Here is a 17,864-nt window from a genome sequence, read left to right as displayed (position 1 = left end):
GACTCATAGAACCTTAGAGCTGGAAGGAAGGACGGAAGGAATTAAATGCACTGTGCTGGGAGACTTTAAAATCATCTAGTCCAACCCTCCAGAATTTTGAGATGAGGAAGCCTCGGCTCAGAAAGGTCCTAGAAAGAGCAGAGCCAGGACTTCCCAGGCCTCCTGACGTCCAGTGTGCTTTACATCAAACACACATGCATGTCTGATCTGATCGCAACACTCCCAGAAGATCAGCCCTGGGGGGCTTCCAAAACCAAACTCCTTCAAGTGCCCATGAAGGCCCAGGGTGGTATGACCCCTGCCCACCCTCCAGCTTCACCCCGAACCATGTTCCAACCATGGTTCTTTCACTCTCTTTAACCTGCCAGGCTCCTTTGCAGGAACTTTTTCCCTTATCTAGAACATTCTTCTCTCCCTTTTCCGAGTTAATCTTTAGTCCTCTTTCAGATCTCAGGTCAAATGGCCGCAGTGTATGCTCTCATAGCAAGCACAGCATATCTTTTGTAACATTTATCACAACTGTAATTTTACATTTATTTTTGATGACCCACCCACCAGACTGTGCCTTTCGCAAGAACAGGAACTGGGTCTGGTTCTGCTGACTGCTTTGTCTCCTGTGCCTAGCAGAGGCTGGCCCACTGTCATTGTTCAAGAACCATTTGAATGGGAGAGTGCCTCCCTTGGTCCACTGGCTTGGTCCTGTGGGGCATCAGTAGGCCCAGCTCTCCCTACTCCACGCCCCACCTGTCTTCTGTGGAAGGAGGGGCTGAGGATATCTGCATCCTCAGAGGCAGTGTTGGGGCAGTAGGGATGCTGTGGGCTTTGGAGGCAGAGATCAAGGTTTGAGCCTTGTTCTGCCATGTACAGCTCTGTGACCCTGGGTAAGACACAAGCATGCTGACTTATCTATAATAAAGGATGGACACTCAGATCTAGCTCAGAGGACGTCTGTGAAGATTGAACCATTTTTTCTGACACAGTACTCCATAAGCATGGAAAGGAAGCTGCAAGAGGGCTCCTGGCAGTGGCGAATGAGGTGCTAAGGGACTGTGTCAGGTTTTTCATCTCGAAGAATGGAGGAAAGTCCTGTTAAGGACCTCAGTAATGATAAAAACTTCAAAGGAGGCTTTATTTTTTGTTCTGGGAAGGCAGCCAGGAAAGGAGAGCTAGATTAAGCCTGGAGAAAGACAATATCTGCATCTTCATTCACTGAAGGGATGACAAGCTTGGAAGGTAGCAAGGAAGGGATGGGGGGATGCAGAGAGAGGAACCCCCTCAATGTCTAGGACAGCAGCACAGAAGCGTGGAAGGAAAATGGAAGTGCCGCCTCCTGGCTAAGTTAGAGAGCACCACTCAAGAGTTTCAGTGAACTTGAAACATGAAGGCTTCCAGTTCCTTTAGTAACCGGTCCTCTGCTCTTCACACAGTGGGGCTCAGTAATAAGAGGGACCATTTGTCAAGCACTTTCTAGGTAGCAGGCACTCAGCCAAGCAGCCTAGATGTCTGGTTTTAGCCACTCCTTACAGCCACCTGTGACTCTTAGTACAATTATCCCCCACTTTACAGACGGAGAACCAAGATCAGAGCAGTGGGGTAACTGGCTCAAGGCCACTAGGCTAAAGCCAGAGAGTCAGGATTCCAGAAGCAGTGCTCTAAGGAATGCGGCATAGAGTGAGCTGAGGAAAGGAGAGAGAAGTGAAGTCGGAAATGAGAGACGTGAAACACAACTGACCTCACGTGCAGGGTGCTTGGCCGGGAGCCTGTGAGAAGAGAGAAAGACGACTGGGGCACTTTGAGGGGAAAAGGATTTGGGCTACAGGATTTTCGGAAATCAGAACAGGGCAGATGGAAACCATAGCAGTTACAGTTCCAAGTTCATAGATTTAGATATTTAGACTTTAATACTGTATGATTTCACACACACACACACACACACACACACACACACACACACACACCAGTCTGCCACCATGTTAGAAAACTGATGTTTTCTAACCTTGTCAGCTGGGCCGATCTGCTGAGGAGGCCTGTCTCTGCAGGCTCATCTCTCGAGCAGTGACTTCCAGTGTGAGTGGTTACAGGTTCCCTAGCTTTCTGACCAGCTAACACAGACCATGGCAAAGGGCTTCGGCTGAGAGCTGCCCTGACTCTAGCTGACCCCGCACACAGTCCAGCCGGCCACATTCCAAATCCAGGAACAGCAGGTGATGAGGGTTCTATGATACACTTTGAGTTTTCCTTGAAGCCCATCATCCCCAAGCAGCATCGTGACTTTCCAGGGCAGTGCATCAGACTGCTGAGAACACTGTCCAAGTCACCGCACACACACCCTGAGTCTTGCTGGACCACAGCATCTCGTTTCCTCCTCCTGGTAAGTGCAGCTCCATGGCGGGAGGAGGAAGGAGAACAGCGTGTGTGTGTGTGTGTGTGTGTGTGTGTGTGTGTGTGTGTGTAAAAATACAGTGCAGAGAGGGAGATGACTGGCTATGAGGCAACCCTTCCCTTCTCCGATGCCCCCCCCCATACACACAGCCCCCCAGTGTAGCCTGGAAGATTCTCAGGTGCAGCATGGAAGAATTACACAAAGGAGAGAAACGTGTAAAGGAGGGAGACACACAGAGACAGACCTCTAAGCTGAAATTTTTACTTTTAATTATTTAAATATGGAAACCTCCTAACATAGAGGAGGAGGAGAGAGACCAACCCCTGGTCACAGCTCCACTCGTGGGAACAACAATGCAGATGCCGAAGTGAGGGCAGAACTCGGCACAGACACCCAAGGTTCCCACTGTGCCCACTGGCTGAGGTCCTCCGAGAGAAGAGAGCTCAACGACACTGATGTGGGAGCCACCTCAGTCTTCTGTGACCTTGAGCAAGCTCCCCAGTCTACCGGGGAGTGGAGGGCAGGGTGCAGTCCGCATCAGTCTTTGGCCCTCCGCCTTGGCCTCCCGGGCCCTTGACCTCGCCCAGCACAGCAGGCAGTCATCTGCACATGGGCCCTTGCAGCATTGCTGGCCGCAATCCGCGACAAGGGCTAGGCTGGCCCGACCGGCTGAGTCCCGTAATTCAGAACCCCAGGGTGCGGGTGCAGGGAGACGGTGAGGTCTCAGCCCCCCGGGGCCTCAGCCCAGGAGTCACGTGGTGGAACACCAGTACCAGGTGCTGGGCCCACTGCCCAGGAGCTCCTCTGAACCAGGAAGGGCCAAGCCTTCAACACACCCCTTCCCCGGACAGGTCCAGGCCTGCCGCCATCACCAAGAGCCCGGCCTTCTCACAAGATCTGCCTCCTACCCCTCTCCATCCTCCAGAAGGCAGAAACAAAAGAAGCGTGGGATGAGCAATGAACACAGCAGCACATACAGGGAGCAGGACACAGAGGGTTTGAGTGGAGACCCTGTGCCTTGGAAGCTCTTCTTTCAGACCAGGTAAGATCAGAAGGTGACTTACACAGGGACAAGAGGTCCTTCAAGCCTTGCTCAAATGTCACTCTCTAGCACCATTTAACATTACAACCCCATATTCTACCCCTATTCCCTATTCCCTTTCACTGTTTATTGCTTATACTTTTTCCAAAGCACACATTTTATATTCTATAAAATAATTATATTATAAATTATTAAGTCTCTAGCCATCAGATCTCAAAGCCAAGGAACCTCCTGATCAGCAGAACTGAGAACTAGGGCCCCAGAGCTGGTGCGTGGCTCTCCCCTACCTTAGGCTTTTAGGACTCACTGACACTTGAGGGCAGTGTGATGATGGAAGGAACGAGAAAACTGGGGCGAGGCAGACCTGCGTGCTAGCCTACTGTGTGATCTTGGGCATATTCCTTAACTTCTCTGAATCTCAGTCTCCTCATCTGTAAAACAGGAAGGATAATATCCACCTCAGAGAGCTGCTGTGGGGACTGAAGAAGACAGCGTGCAGAGTAACCAGCATGGTGCTGCTCCTGGCCATCTTCTGGAAGGGTACTCTGGCCACCACCACCAAGGACAGCGAGACCCAGGGGGTCAGCAGTTACAACAGGAGCCCCAACGATGGCATCCCCTACACAACTTGTTGGACACTAGTGACCCATTAGGATCCTCACCCAGGTGTGGAATTATAAACCATCCCTCTGGATTCACTCCCCAAAGGGAAATCATAGAGCTTTAAGTATTCTAAGAGAGAATGAGTCTTGGATGTTTCCTAAGGCATCCTCGGTTACGGTCCTCTTTAAATGCCTGCAATCCAGGACCTTCCAAAAAAGTAATCCTCTCAGGCCAGGTGACAGGACCCACTGGCATCTCTGTTTCTGGGACACTCCTCAAAAACATGAGAGAAGACAGAGAATGACATGGGTACCCGTGGAGAGCTAGTGGTGCCCTTCTCTCTGCCCAGAGGACGCTAAGCACATTCCCTTCTGGGACAAGATGTGAATCTCTGTGCACCGCAAGACTCACGAGCCCCGTCAAAATGCAGTGCCTGGGCCCCCGTCCGCCCACTCACTATGCTCTAGCCGCCACGGCCACCGTTTAGCCCCCTCAAACAAGTGAACCGATTCCTCCTCTCCCTGGCACCCTGGCACTTGAGGCTTCCACCATCTGGTCCACTTTGGAGTCCGATCCTCACGAGTTCCCTCCTCTTGGTCATTCAGACATCAGCTGAATGTGACCTCCCCCTGAGTCCTGACCATCCAATCCTAAAGTAGCCCCTCCCTGGCCCCAGCCACCCCCCCTGCCCATTATTCACTTACTCTCCTTTCTGTCACTTGGTTTTACTTTCTTCAGAACACTTACCATCTCTGATATTATCTTGCTCATTTATGGGCTTACATGCGTATTGTCTGCTTGCCCTTCTTGAACCTAAACCCCACAGAAAACGGTCACCCTTCCTGCCCTGCCCACTGCTATATACCCCACGCCCGGAACAGGTTTTCAACAACTATCTGCTGAACAAAGGAATGAAGCCATCTACGACCAAACCATCTGAGGAAGAACTAAGGGGGCTCGGTTTCAGGTGTGAGACCTGCAGAGCAACCGGAAGACAGGCCCCGAGGGGCCCAGTGCTCGTGAGCACCACTGCACGTGACTCCCATCCGCCAGGGCACGAAGTCCGGCATCTCCTCTCAGGTCCAGCCGGTGTCTCCACAGCCCCACAGACTCTCTGGCAAACTGCCACGCAGGGCTCGCCGCAGACAGTAAGAAGCTAGTTCTGTGCTCCCTCAGCTCAGATGTCACTAGAACACAGGTCAGCTTGAGAGACCGTGGTTTCACACCTTCTCCAGTGCTTTGGAGCTGGGGAACCTCAGCATAACTTCCAATATGGGCTGAGGAAATGGAGGGCCTTCTTAGGAAATCCGGGTTTGCCCTCCTCCTCCCTAGTTAAGGCAACCAGGAGGTCTCCTCCAGACTGCTGGATAGGGCACCTCCCACTCCAGTAGCTCCTCTGCCCAGAGCAGTGACCCAGGCCAGGCCCCCCCACTTTGGCCCTGGGGATCAAGAGAAACTCACTCTCAGAACCGACTGGCCCCACCACGGCAATGGGGGCTGTGCTGGGCTCTACGGCACCTGAACCCTCTACCCAGCCAACTAGGGAAGGGGCCCAAGTCAATCATGGATGTTCGGCTAAACTGAGTCCCTCGAAGAGGCTATCTGGGGACCACCTGGCCTCCTGGAGCAGGGGGGCTCGAAGTGTGACAGGTGAGGGGTTGGCTTTTCTGTGGAGAGAACAGCAAAGGGGGAACTCTGGAGAAGAGACACAGGAGCCACTAAAACCGAGGGGTCTCTGCCCAGAGACCTCACCCACCTCCGCCAGACACACATCCCCCCGCTACCCCACCCTCTTGGAACGGTTTCATTTCCTTTCAGAAAACTTTGTTTTGGTTTGATATTTGCCTCTAGGCCTCCGGGAGACTTTTCTGAGCTTTGTTTTTCTTCTTGTTTCTAGGATACCTGAGCCACTCCTAGAGCAACGAGCACAGTAGGAACTAGAGAGTGGGGGTGGGGTTAGGATCACCAGATAGGGAAAGGAGGAGAGGAGGAGGGAGGGAAAGAGCCTACTTGGCTCACATAGACTCTGGTGGCCCCTAGACACCCCTGAGGCACAACGGGACCTCTAGCACACAGCAAAACGAAAATACTCAGAAAAAGGGGCCATTTGCAAAGAGAGAACTTCAAGTTCTAAGAAATCAAAAGGTCAGGGAGTAGATCATATCACCGCCCAGGGCTTGCCCAAGCCAAGCACACTGAGGGAACCTACTAGATATCACAGAAGGGAAGCTTCCATATACCATCTGGAAGGCTAATGACTCCCAGACACGTGTGCCAGGCTGGGCCCTGCCCACACACAGAAGCACACATCCTTGAAGCACCAGGCCTGGGATCAGGGGCGTCGGGGGAAGAGGTAGGGAGCACGGCGCCACAATCCCTAGGGCAGGCACACTAGGCTCAGCACATACCAAGCAGCAGCCCAGGTCTTTCCTGCCCATCTCGCATCCAGCCCCAGCCCCACCTCCAACAAGAAGGAACCTGGCTTTCCCAGGCAGAGGCAGGCACGAGTGGAATTCCCCTGAGGCGGGCAGCGCGGGGTATCCAGCAACAGAGGTCATTCATCAGCTTGCTTCTGGAGGGGGAGAAGGAGGCCAGCTCAGCCTCCGCAGGGTAAAGCTGGTGCAGCTCTCACAGCACCCCCACCACAGACATCAGATGCCAGAAGGCTGCTCAGGAGAGGCACTGGCCCCAGAACCCAGGGGCAGAAGTTTCCCTGGCGTAGACTGAGATGCCCATAAATTGGGTTCTTCTCGTACGTAGGGCAGGTAGACAGTTACACAAAAAGGAGCTTTTAAAAATTAGCAGAAAGTCAGGTCTTCCCCTACCCCACACCATTTTAAGATTGAGAGCTTTGTAGTCAGACTACTTGGACTGAAATTCCAATATCAACACTTACTAGCTGTGTGACCTGGAGCAATCTGCTTACCATCTCTTTACCTTAGTTTCCTTCACTAAATGGGATAATAACAGTACCAACCTCACAGGGTTGCTCTGGGTATTAAATAAAATTATTCCTTGTAAAGTGCTTAGCAAAGTGCCTGGCATGGAATAAGTTGTTGATAAAGGGAGATTTTTGATGGATGATCAAATTAAGAAAATCACATACTAGTACAAAAACTCCAAGAGTGACTGTGGAACTCAGCCTGGGAAACTTGGCACTCCCGAGCGGACAGTGGGGGAAGAAAGGTCGAGCAGTGTGGCCTTCCTATTCCTGTGCTCCCGTGCCCAGCCGCAAGGTACAGAGGTTGACAGAAAGCACCAGAAGCAGCATCGGCAACAAGCCTCCCAAAGAAACACTTTTGCAAAAGTCTAAAGAAACTATGGCTGGGGGTTTCTCATCTGCAGGGACAGAGGAGTCAAAGGCAGCAGGGGACAGAAGAACACCAGCCCCAGAACCCTACTTTTCTTCCACGGCACTGACATTTCTCCAAGTGACGAGAGTAGGCAAATGTTCAGAGGGGTGTTTTCTTTTTCTTTTCTTTCCTCTTCTTCTTCTTCTTCTTCTTCTTTTTTTTTTTTTTTACGATTTTCTTTATTTGAGGAAGCGAGAGAGAGAGAGAGAGAGAGAGAGAGAGAGAGCACAAGCAGGGGGGAGGGGCAACGGGAGAGGGAGAACCTGACTCCCCGCTGAGCAGGGAGCCTGATGCGGAACTCGAACCCAGGACCCTGGGATCATGACCTGAGCTGAAGGCAGACGGAGCCACCCCGGCGCCCGGTATTTTTCATAACTATAGCCAAAAAGTGGAAACAACCCAAAAGCCCATCAACTGATGAGTAGATGAAGTGTGGGACATCCATACAACGGAATGTTATTCGGCCGTAAGAAGAAACAAAGGACTGATACCTGCCATGACACGCATGAACGTCAAAAACATTATGCTCAGTGAAAAGCACCAGTCACAGAAGGGCAAATAGTCTACTTAGATGGAAGGATTCCACTTATGTGAACTGTCCAGAACAGGTCAATCTATAGAGACAGAAAGTGGATTAGTGGTTGCCGGGGGCCGGTGGTCTTAGGGGGAGATGGGGAGCAACTACTAATGGGTATGGGGTTTCTTTTCTGCGGTGACGAAAATGTTTGAAGACTGTGGTGATGGTTGCACAATTCTGTGGATATGCTAAAAAACAATGAACCACACATTTTAAATGGAAATTGTGTGCTACATGAGTCACATCTCAATAAAGCTGTTTTTAAAAGTGACTAGAAGGTAGATATTAAAGATGGTGCTGGGAACTGTGTGTGATATAAAGTGTGAATCTGTATGTATGAACGGATGGCCAAAAAACAGGACAGGATGGCAAGAAGGACAGCATTCAGCAAAGAGCCTTGACCTGGCCCTATATCTCCTTTACAGAAATGGTACCAAAACATTCACCTGGCTACATCTCCCAGAAGAAACCAAAAACCCCTGCCCAACTGGGTTAGCATGGTTATAAACTCCCATGCAATAAGCCTTCTTCCAATGTACTTACCCTGCTGGGTAGGCAACTAAACCCGATCGGGGGTCACAGGCAAGTCCTCTGCCTCCAGACACTGTTATTCCAAGTACCTTCTCCAAGGTCACCTGTTAGAGCAAGATAGAGAAGTGACACATGGACAGAGCAGGGTTGGGAAGGAGCAAATGCTGACTACTTTCCTCAGGAGAATAGGGCTACTGACTTCTCCAGGTTCTGTCCTGGCCACAGGCCCCTTGATCACATGGGGAAAAGCCAGTGTGCATCGCAGGCTTTTAACAGGGCTCAATCTGTGGGGACCCTGGGAAAGAAAATAAAGAGTTAAAGCTCACTGGTGGCCACAGAGGAACAAGCATTCCCCCAATCCAGGAAGGCTCCATTTACAAGATAAAGCCTTGGGTCCCCAGACTAGCCTCCTGGGTATCTGAGAGTCAGGGGAAGTCACGGATCTTCGTGCCTTGGCAGGCATGAAAGAAAGGCTACTCTGATCAACCAAGAGTCAGAGGAATGTTAGGTATTAATCAGGTGACTCATAATATCTCTGATCTTTGCATCCCATCACGTTCTTCCCCCCCATCAGAGAACTCTACCCACCCCAAACATCTGCCAGTTCAGATACAGACTACGAGCCTAGGAGACAGAAACATGGCTTAATGCTGTGTTTTGCAAAGCACAGAAGCTCAGAGTACTCTAATTATTATTATTAAGCCCCACTCCCACAGAGATGAAAGGGAAACATGTGTAAAGTGCTCAGAGATTCTGAGGACATGGCCACATGCGACATTCACCATCACTCTTACCAACAATATTGTTACCCAACGCTGGACGCAGCCCTGAGGCGCACACTGAACTAACCTCAAATTACTTCACTGGCCTTTCTGCTAGATGAGCCCATGGGAGATTCAGAATGCCCTGGAACTTCTTCTCACTCCACCTCACTGTCTGCTACAGAACAGCACGCTTTTCACTCCAGGTCCACCCTCTAGTACTGTCTGGACTCTGTGCACTGGCCCTCCTCAGAGATGTCCTTGGTCTCTCTGTTGGCTCAGAGAGAGAGGCATCTGAATTCAGAAAGGCCATGTAAATAGGCTAGACCGTACTCTGCTAAGAGTCTTGGAGGCCCTAGGAGGGTGGTGTGAATCAGAAACACTTCAGGAGGATTCAGGTCTGTAGTAAGGTGGTCTACTCCTAGTCCAGGCCAGTTTCTAGAGAGGGGAAACCCAGATGGGGCACCTGGGTGGCTCAGTCAGTTAAGCATCTATCTGCCTTCGGCTCAGGTCATGATCCCAGGGTCCTGGGATTGAGTCCCATATCGGGCTCCTTGCTCAGCGGGGAGCCTGCTTCTCCCTCTGCCTGCCACTCTCCCTGTTTGTGTGTGCTTTCTCTCTCTGACAAATAAATAAAATCTTAAATTTTTTTTTTAAATAGGGAGGGGAAACCCAGATTCAATTAGGGTGGTTAGGATCTCTCCTCCTCTCTTACTGTCCCAGCTGGTGAGTTCAAAGTCCTTCTAGAAGGCTGGTTTAAATTCTTATCTCCAAGGACCATTTTAGCTTGAATTAGGTTGGAAAGAAATGCCCTTGGTGGCCAAAGACCAAAATAAATCCCCTGGGACATGAGAGTTAAAACCTGTTCCCCAGGAAGGCCCCCAAGAGTCTTCTGTGCTTCCTGGGGATATGGCCAGCAATTTCAACATGTATCTACTCACTGACAGAGGCAGTTTAGTCCCATGGCCAACCCACAGCCACCTGGCAAGCACCAGACTTGCCAGCGACCCTGGGGCATACCCGAGGCACTAAGCCTAGTGTGGGATAAACTAACTGCAGCCTCCTCCCTGTGTTCTTGATAGCTTGCCCTAACTTATGCCTCCTTCCTCACCGTGATGCCCTGGCACCCAGTCACCTTGCTGAAAGGGCTGAGCACCAGACACACTGACTGGAGAGCACAAAATACCCCTGCCTGGGGAAGTGCGGGGGACGCTCAGTTCAGTGCCCCACTGCCCATCCTGGCACTGTGCCTCCAGCTATCCCAGAGGGAGGGTACTCAGGAACATTCCTGCTGCACCAACTGCCTACTGCAGAGAGGAGAAAGAGAGGAACCCAAGGCCAGCGTTACCCACACAGAGGGGAAAGGTCACAGAATCAAGTGCAGCGAGCCAACAGGCTGCGCAAATCCTACTCCCTTCCAGCGAATCATTTCGGGCAAATCCTTTGGATTCAAATTTGCATCAATCCCTCGCTTATGCTTCAGCTTTGGTCCCAAAGAATTAGACCAGTCTGTTCGTCCTGAGCTCTCCTTCCCTCTGACAGGAATTTGGGCAGGTGTTTTGTGGACAGATGATCCAGTTCCATAAAAGATTCATTCTGAAACTAGCTTGGACTTTTCAACAGCAAGCTAAAGCAGGAAGGAGCTGTCAGTTACTCCTACCTTTAAGGCCAGTGTTCATCAAACATTTTTGACCATGACCCACGGTAAGAGAGACAGTTTAGAAGTTTACATCTTGAGCCGGTATATTGATACATGTATGTGTGTGCATGTGCGTAAAACTGAAATAAAAGTTGCACAAAACCATACTCTGATTGCATATGATATGCTCTATTTTCTATTACATTCTATTCCATTAAACAATGATTCTGGTCATGGCCCACTTTGTTGATTTCGTGACCTACAAATGGGCTGGAAACTCCAGGTGGAGAAGCTGCTACAGATCGTCTTTTCTCACGGGGCCTGGGTTCCAGGCTCTCATCTCTGGCAACCTCTGTGTTCCTCAGGCCCTTTCCTCTTAGGACGCTTGGCGGTGGGACAGGCATCCGGGATAGGAAACCCCACGGGCAGAAGTTTGCCTGGGCTCAAAACTTGGCTTATTTTCAAAGGATTTAGGGTTTTTGGCTTTTTCTGACTTTCTGAACAGCTCTCCAAAGACAAAAAAAGGCAGTTTCCTCTGGCTCTGTGGAGTGGGAGGAGCAGAGGAAAAACATTCAGGGGCATCAGCTGGTTTTTATTTTATGTTCTAACTCAAACCAGCTTCCTGTTTGCAGGGAGGTTTGGGGCCGAACTCCACTTTCAAAGGATCTGAGAGAGTCCAAAGCTCCTGCAAGGCCTCCAACATCTAGGCTTATTTTGAAAGGGCCCAGCATAATGGAAATTATAAATGGACTCTCTCTCTGTCACAGTCTCCAGATCCTCTCATTCCAAAAAGGTGATGCAGCTTCCATCTCCCACAGAAAATGGAGATAAACCTGAATGCCCCCTGCAAACACACCACCGGCTAACACCCAAGTTCAAGCAGTCGTGCGCCAGAACCAGCTTCCAGGGGCTCCGGACGGCTGACTGTGCCCTTCCCTTCCCATCTCCTCATTCAGTGACGGCACACTGGTAGCTTGAAACCACCATGGTGGGAGCACTTACACCCTGGAAATCAGCAAATGCTACAAATCAGGGCCCTTTTTTGTCCCGAGAGAGCCTGTAAACATCCGGCAACACACCACTAAGTTCGGGCCGCTGTTCTCTCTCACCTGGACTATAATCCCCATGTGTTCTCTCTGCTTCAGACCTTGCCCCCTAGAGTCTTCTCAACATGGCAGACCACAGAGCTTTTTTAAAAATATATATGAGATCACGTCATTACTCAGCTCAAAACCCTCTCCGGGCTTCCCATCCTTAAGTTCAAATTCAAATACTTTACCCGGTTTACAAGGCCCTAACTCATCTGGCCTCTGGCTCCCTCTCTGACCTCATTTCCTACACTCTCCTCCTCTTCCTCCACCCTGGCTGCCTCCGGCACCTCAAGCAGATTCTAGCTCCAGGGCCTGCCTATGCTCTCCCTTCAGTTAAAATGCTCTTCCTCAGCTCGTCACACAGCTAATGCACTCAGGTCTTTGCTCAAAGGTCTCCTCCTCAGACAAGCCTTTCCAGACGAACTTTACTGTTATCATTCCATACCTAGCCTATGCTGTTTTATCTTTCTTCATAGCACTTAGATTCAGGTAGTGACCCAACACTGATTATATTTCTGTCCACATACCTACAGTCTGTCTTACTGCCCAGATGAGGCTGAGCACAAAGGGAGCTAACGGTACAGGTAACATTTTGTTTCTTAAGCTGATGGTGGGCACACAGTGGTTCGTTCTATTATGCTGTATGTCTTTACTATATGTCTTAAACATTGCACAATGCTAAAAAGAGAGAAGAGATATGGTCTAGGACGTGGCATGGGGCTCAGTACCTCACGAACAACATCCTTCTCTAATTCACACCATTGACTGTCTCTTCATCCTTAAGCAATGGCTTTTTGATACTCACTGACTGAACAATGTTGGGGGAAAGGGTACAAAACACTCAAGAATATGAGTTTTTGTTTTATTAGGTCTCTCACTTAAGTGCTTCTAAGACTGCATATTTTTAGGATGCTCTGACATGCCGTTTCCAGTGGAAGCTTCAAGAATCACTACCCCTTCTCCTGACTGCTAAGCGTGGCAGAAGAAACGAGGAAGAGCCCTTTCGCCTGGGACCCTGAGTAACTTTGATGAACAGAGCCCCTGTGCTAACCCACACTGAATATGAGTATGAGCAAGAAATAAGCTATCTGTTAAGTCAGGGAGATTCTGAGGTGATTTTGTTACCACAGCATGACATAACCTGGCAATTTTCATACTTTTTGGTCTCTTACACTCTTTGGTTTCTTTACACTCTTAGAAATTATCAAGGACCCCATAGAGCTTTTATTTGTAACCATGTATTAGAAACTACAATGGAAATAGTTTAAAATACTTGTTAATTCATTTTAAAATAACAATAAATCCATACATGTTAATATTTTTATTAAAAATAACTCCATCTTCCAAAACAAAACAAAAACTTAGTGAGAAGAATGGCGCTATTCCACATTTTTGCAGATCTCTTTAATGTCTGGCTTGATAGTAAACAGCTGGATTCTCCTATGTGCATCCGCATTCAATCTGTTGTGATATGCTATTCTAGCTGAAGATGAAGAAAATCTGGCCTCATTTGGATACGTAAAAGGGGACCCCAGGGATTCCCAGGCCATACTTTGAGAACCAGAGACCTAGCCTGTCCTGAATACTATAGCATTTTTCCACATTAGGAAGCAAGCCCACCGGTGTGCGAGTTCTGGCCTCAAACATCCTTGAGGAAACTGAGGCAGGGAAGAGGTCCTATGAGAAAACAGCTGTCCTCAAAGTCTGGGATGGGGCCCAAGGCACTGAAAGGAAAGTCAGTTACAAACCCTCACGGCCTGAATGCCAGTGAAACCTAGGCAAAAAGACAACCAGTCCAGGTAACTGATTATGTCCAGTGACTTGGGACACCACTACAGGCAGCTGGTACCCTGATACAGCCACACAGTTCTAGAATATCCCTTCCCGCACAAGTGAAAACAGAAGAAGACAGCACCCACATCACACTCTACAGCGATCTCCTCCGCACCCAAAATACAGCCTAGAAGCAGAGAAAATACTCAAGGTGTGACCCAGCCTTTGCTTTGGCAGATGGAGAGTGTTGAGACAGGGGAAAGCCTACACCAGCCTGACAGAGGGTGTCATCTGTCCCCAAGAATCGAGGCTGCAGGAGGGCAGAATTACTACAGATACACTGCGAAGGAGGGCTTGAATAGCCACCACTCCCGGCATGCACTAGGCCGGGCAGTATTGTACCCTCCTGAGAGAAAGAAGGAAAGCAAAATCATCCCTCACCTTAATGAGATAAAGGGATAACTTCATAATAGCCTGTTCCCAAGAGAGAAGGAAAGAATAAAGCCAACTGTTTAAGTGCTCTTCTGGCTCTCATTAAAGCAGATGGAAAAAACAGGTGGCTAAGGGGCAATAGGGCAACTCGCTCATACTAGGTAGAATAATATTTTCCAAACGTGCAGATTGCAGCTTATTGATGGGACTTGAAATTGACCGAGTCAGTGGGTAGTGAATAAATACAACAGAACACAAAACAGATCTCACGGCATGTAGTAAGGGTAAGTATTGACCGTGAAACTTTTGTTTGGGGGGGGGTATGTATTCTGGGTCACAATATAAAATGTATTTCTTAATGTGGGTCATTCACAAAGAAGTTTGAATATCACCAGGATGTTATGGGAGATCCTAAGATGAAGAATACACAGACTCTACCCCCTATTCTCAAAATCCATTAGGGAAAATTAATGATATATTTACAAAGCAATCCAGTATGTGATAAGGGTCATAAGAAAGAGATAAACTGCTCAAAGAGGAGGAAGAGAAATGATTTCTGAACAGGATCAGGAAAAAGGAAAACCAAGGAAGCTTTCTTGGAGGGCGAGATGGTATTTGACCTGGGCCTTGCCGTGAAGATAGGATCTTAACAGGTGTCAATACAGAGAGAAAGAATTCTCAGAAGAAGCTGCACGAACAAAAGTTTGGCAAAAGGAAATAACAGAGCAGGTGAGCACTGGTGAATGCAGATAGTGTTAGGAGAGTAAGCCAGGAGAGGTAGATGCAACCAGACCAGGAAGAGCCTTGAATACCAAACTAAGTGGGGTCATCTGTAGGCTCCGGGAAGCCACTGAAGGATTTCAGGCTGGAGACGCAATCAAAGATGTGTTTTGGTGATGATGTATATGAGAAAAACGACACAAGCAGGGAGCCCGATTAGGAGGCCGTTATAACAGTTTAGGTGAGAAGTAAGAGGACCTAGACCTGCATGAAGATAGTGAGAGTAGAAAAGACATGATGGATTCAAAGGTAATAAAGCAAATAGAATCGGCAAGACTGGGCACCAGACAACTGAGGGAGAAGAAGTCAGAAGACTCAGATTTTGAACCTTAGAGATAGGGAACATGAAAAGAAATGGTGCCAGGATCAGAATGCAGACCTGGGTCTGGACAGAGGAGGAAGGATGGGAGCCAATGATGTCTGTTTTAGACATGCTGAATCCAAGACACTTCAGGGACATTTAGTAGGAACCACAGGACATTCACTTTAGCAACATAAACATGGAATTAAATGCTTGGGAAAGAGGTCAGGGCTAGAAATAGGTATCTGAGAATCATTCTCATGGAGGTGAAAACCACCACTGAAAGTACAAGAGAAGACAAGAAGAGAGAGAGAGGCTAAGGACAGAACCATGGGGAATACCTATTTTTAGAGTATGGGGAAGATGAGATGCCAGGCAGTTAGAAAGAGAGGAGGAGACCCAGGAAGCCAGCGAAGGGGAGAACTTCCAGAAAGGAGGGTAGTTGATATAAGTGCTAAAAAGAGGTGAAGGAGGCAAGAAAAGGACTCTCCAGAGTCCAGAGCCATCTGCAACACGGGTGGCACAGCAGAAGGTCCCAAGCAGTCCCAGACCCCTAAACACGCGATCCCAGGAAGCCTGGGCAGGGCCGTCTAAGCTTTTCTGGTCTCTCTATCTGGTCCCTAGATCTGATCCGTCCACAAGCTAGAGTAGAGGCACCAGTCAATGAAAGATCCAGTCTGTGCGGCCAAGACTCTGCTAGAGAAGGGCTGCTTGTCGGGAGTCCATGATACAGCTGCTTTGGGTTTGCTTCCCTTTCTTAGTGTGAGGGGCCACTACAGGGAGTCTTCAATGGCAAGTCAGCAGCTGCTCCCTTGAAGAAGAGAACTAAGAGGCCAGAGCCACAAAAAGCCAGGGTCATCTAAGATTGAGCTGACCTCAAAGTGGTAAAGAAACCCCAGCAACTGGGAGGAAGCCGATCTCTGTTTTTGTTGCCACCAGTTTCTTTCTTTCCCCTTCTCCCTTTCCCCACTTCTCAATCCCACTAATACAAGTTATAAATACCTGAGTTGTAAGTCATTCCAGGCAAACCATGGGCTTGCTATTTCTATAAACAAGCCTGTCACAGACCTGTCCACAGCAGAGCACTCTCTGTCTTCCCCTCCCTTCCTGCAGGTTAAGAATAACCATGCTTGTCTCTTACCCACGCACTACACTCTAATCTCACAGAGCAGATTCTCCACCAGACTCTGAGAATTGCTGCTTATGAAAAAGCCACAGAGGAAGCCCAAGGCCAGCAGGCTTTGTGCAGAGACTTAGCCAGCTGGGCAGAGACCCAGTGACTGGCCTGGGGAGGGGGAAGGGAGAGGCGGGTATCATGCCCAAGCTCACTCACTCCTGCTCCTTCAGAGTCCAAAGTGCCATCTGGTCAGAGGCAGGAAGGAACACAATGGCCACTCCAAGACTGCAGGACAGATCTTGCCTCTCCACTCTGCTCCTGGTCTCTATCCTGTCTAGCTGATGTATAGTTCTACTCTCTATACCACGAAGACTCCCTGAAACAAGTAACTTCCAATATGACAGAAAAACTGGGCTCCCAAGCTTAGAGTTCAGCATTAGCTGGAGCTGAGCCAATTCTCTGGTGCTGGGATTAAAATAGCCTCTGCTTCTAGGAAGGTAAATCTGCCACGGCTTGGGAGGAGGTGACCTGACAGATCCTCTAGCCATAAAGCCCTGGAGACTAGAGAACAAAGGTTCTCAACCCTGGAATTATTCAGAGAGTTTGACAAGTATCTTTCAGCTATCAGTCCCTACCCTATCCTCCTCCCTTGCCTCCCCAAGATTCTCAATCAACAGATATGGAGTGGGGTTCAAGAGTCTGCATATTAAAGCTCTGCAGGTGGTTCTAATGATTAAGCAGGTAGGGAACTATGAAATTAAAGCATTTTGCATTTTTACTTCCAAATTTCAGCCCCTTCTGGGACTAAGGAGAAAACGATGCTCCAAATGTTCTTATAAGAATATCCAGACCCACGGGGTGTGATAGGTCTTGTGCAGAGAGGATCTACAGCTGTAACAACTACCATTCACTGAATGTGTACTCTGCTAAGCAATGTACAAGATTATCTCATTTAATACCCTGGACAACTTTTTTTTAAAGAAAGCTCTATGCCCAACGTGGGGCTTGAACTCATGACCCCAAGATCAAGAGTTGCATGCTCCACTGACTGAGCCAGCCAGGTGCCCCATACCCTTGACAACTTTATGAAGGACAAGTATTATCTCCATTTTACAGATGAAGGAATCAGGTAAGTAGTGAGTGGAAGAATCAGGATTTAAACCTAGGTCTGTCTGCCTGGTTCCAGAAACTCTGGAGACCTGAGGAGGGAGTTTGGGTTCTCCAAAACCATCAGGATGGTGCAGTTTGTGCAAGAGCACATGGGGAAGTCCCCAGGCCTTCGTGGAAGCATCAGGGACAGGTCTGAGAACCAAGGTAGAAGGCAGAGGGCGCAGAATGAAGTGGAGGAGCCATAGGGTCCTCTCCTGCTAGCTTTAACATATGTTTTTTAAATTAGCAGGTCTAATCAGTAGCTGAAATGGGTCTAAAAAAAATGGGTTCTGACCTCTCCTCACTGAATGGTTGCAGAGAAAAAGAAATAG

At 49.0% G+C, this 17,864-nt stretch overlaps 1 protein-coding gene across 4 annotated transcripts in view; it reads right to left on the bottom strand.

The window, feature by feature from the left end:
• Window positions 1–17,864, bottom strand: part of MAPKBP1 (mitogen-activated protein kinase binding protein 1) — a 52,663-nt gene that overhangs the window by 18,380 nt on the left and 16,419 nt on the right. For all 4 annotated transcript variants that reach the window (XM_057306261.1, XM_057306262.1, XM_026479965.4 and 1 more), the window contains exon 3: window positions 8,502–8,593. In XM_057306261.1, the coding sequence (XP_057162244.1) occupies window positions 8,502–8,593 (92 nt within the window). The remainder of the gene's footprint in view (window positions 1–8,501; window positions 8,594–17,864) is intronic.

Source organism: Ursus arctos, unplaced genomic scaffold, assembly GCF_023065955.2.
Source record: "Ursus arctos isolate Adak ecotype North America unplaced genomic scaffold, UrsArc2.0 scaffold_36, whole genome shotgun sequence".
Lineage (NCBI taxonomy): Eukaryota > Metazoa > Chordata > Mammalia > Carnivora > Ursidae > Ursus > Ursus arctos.
The sequence above is the reverse complement of the archived record's forward strand: the minus strand, read 5'-3'. Positions and strand labels throughout refer to the sequence as shown.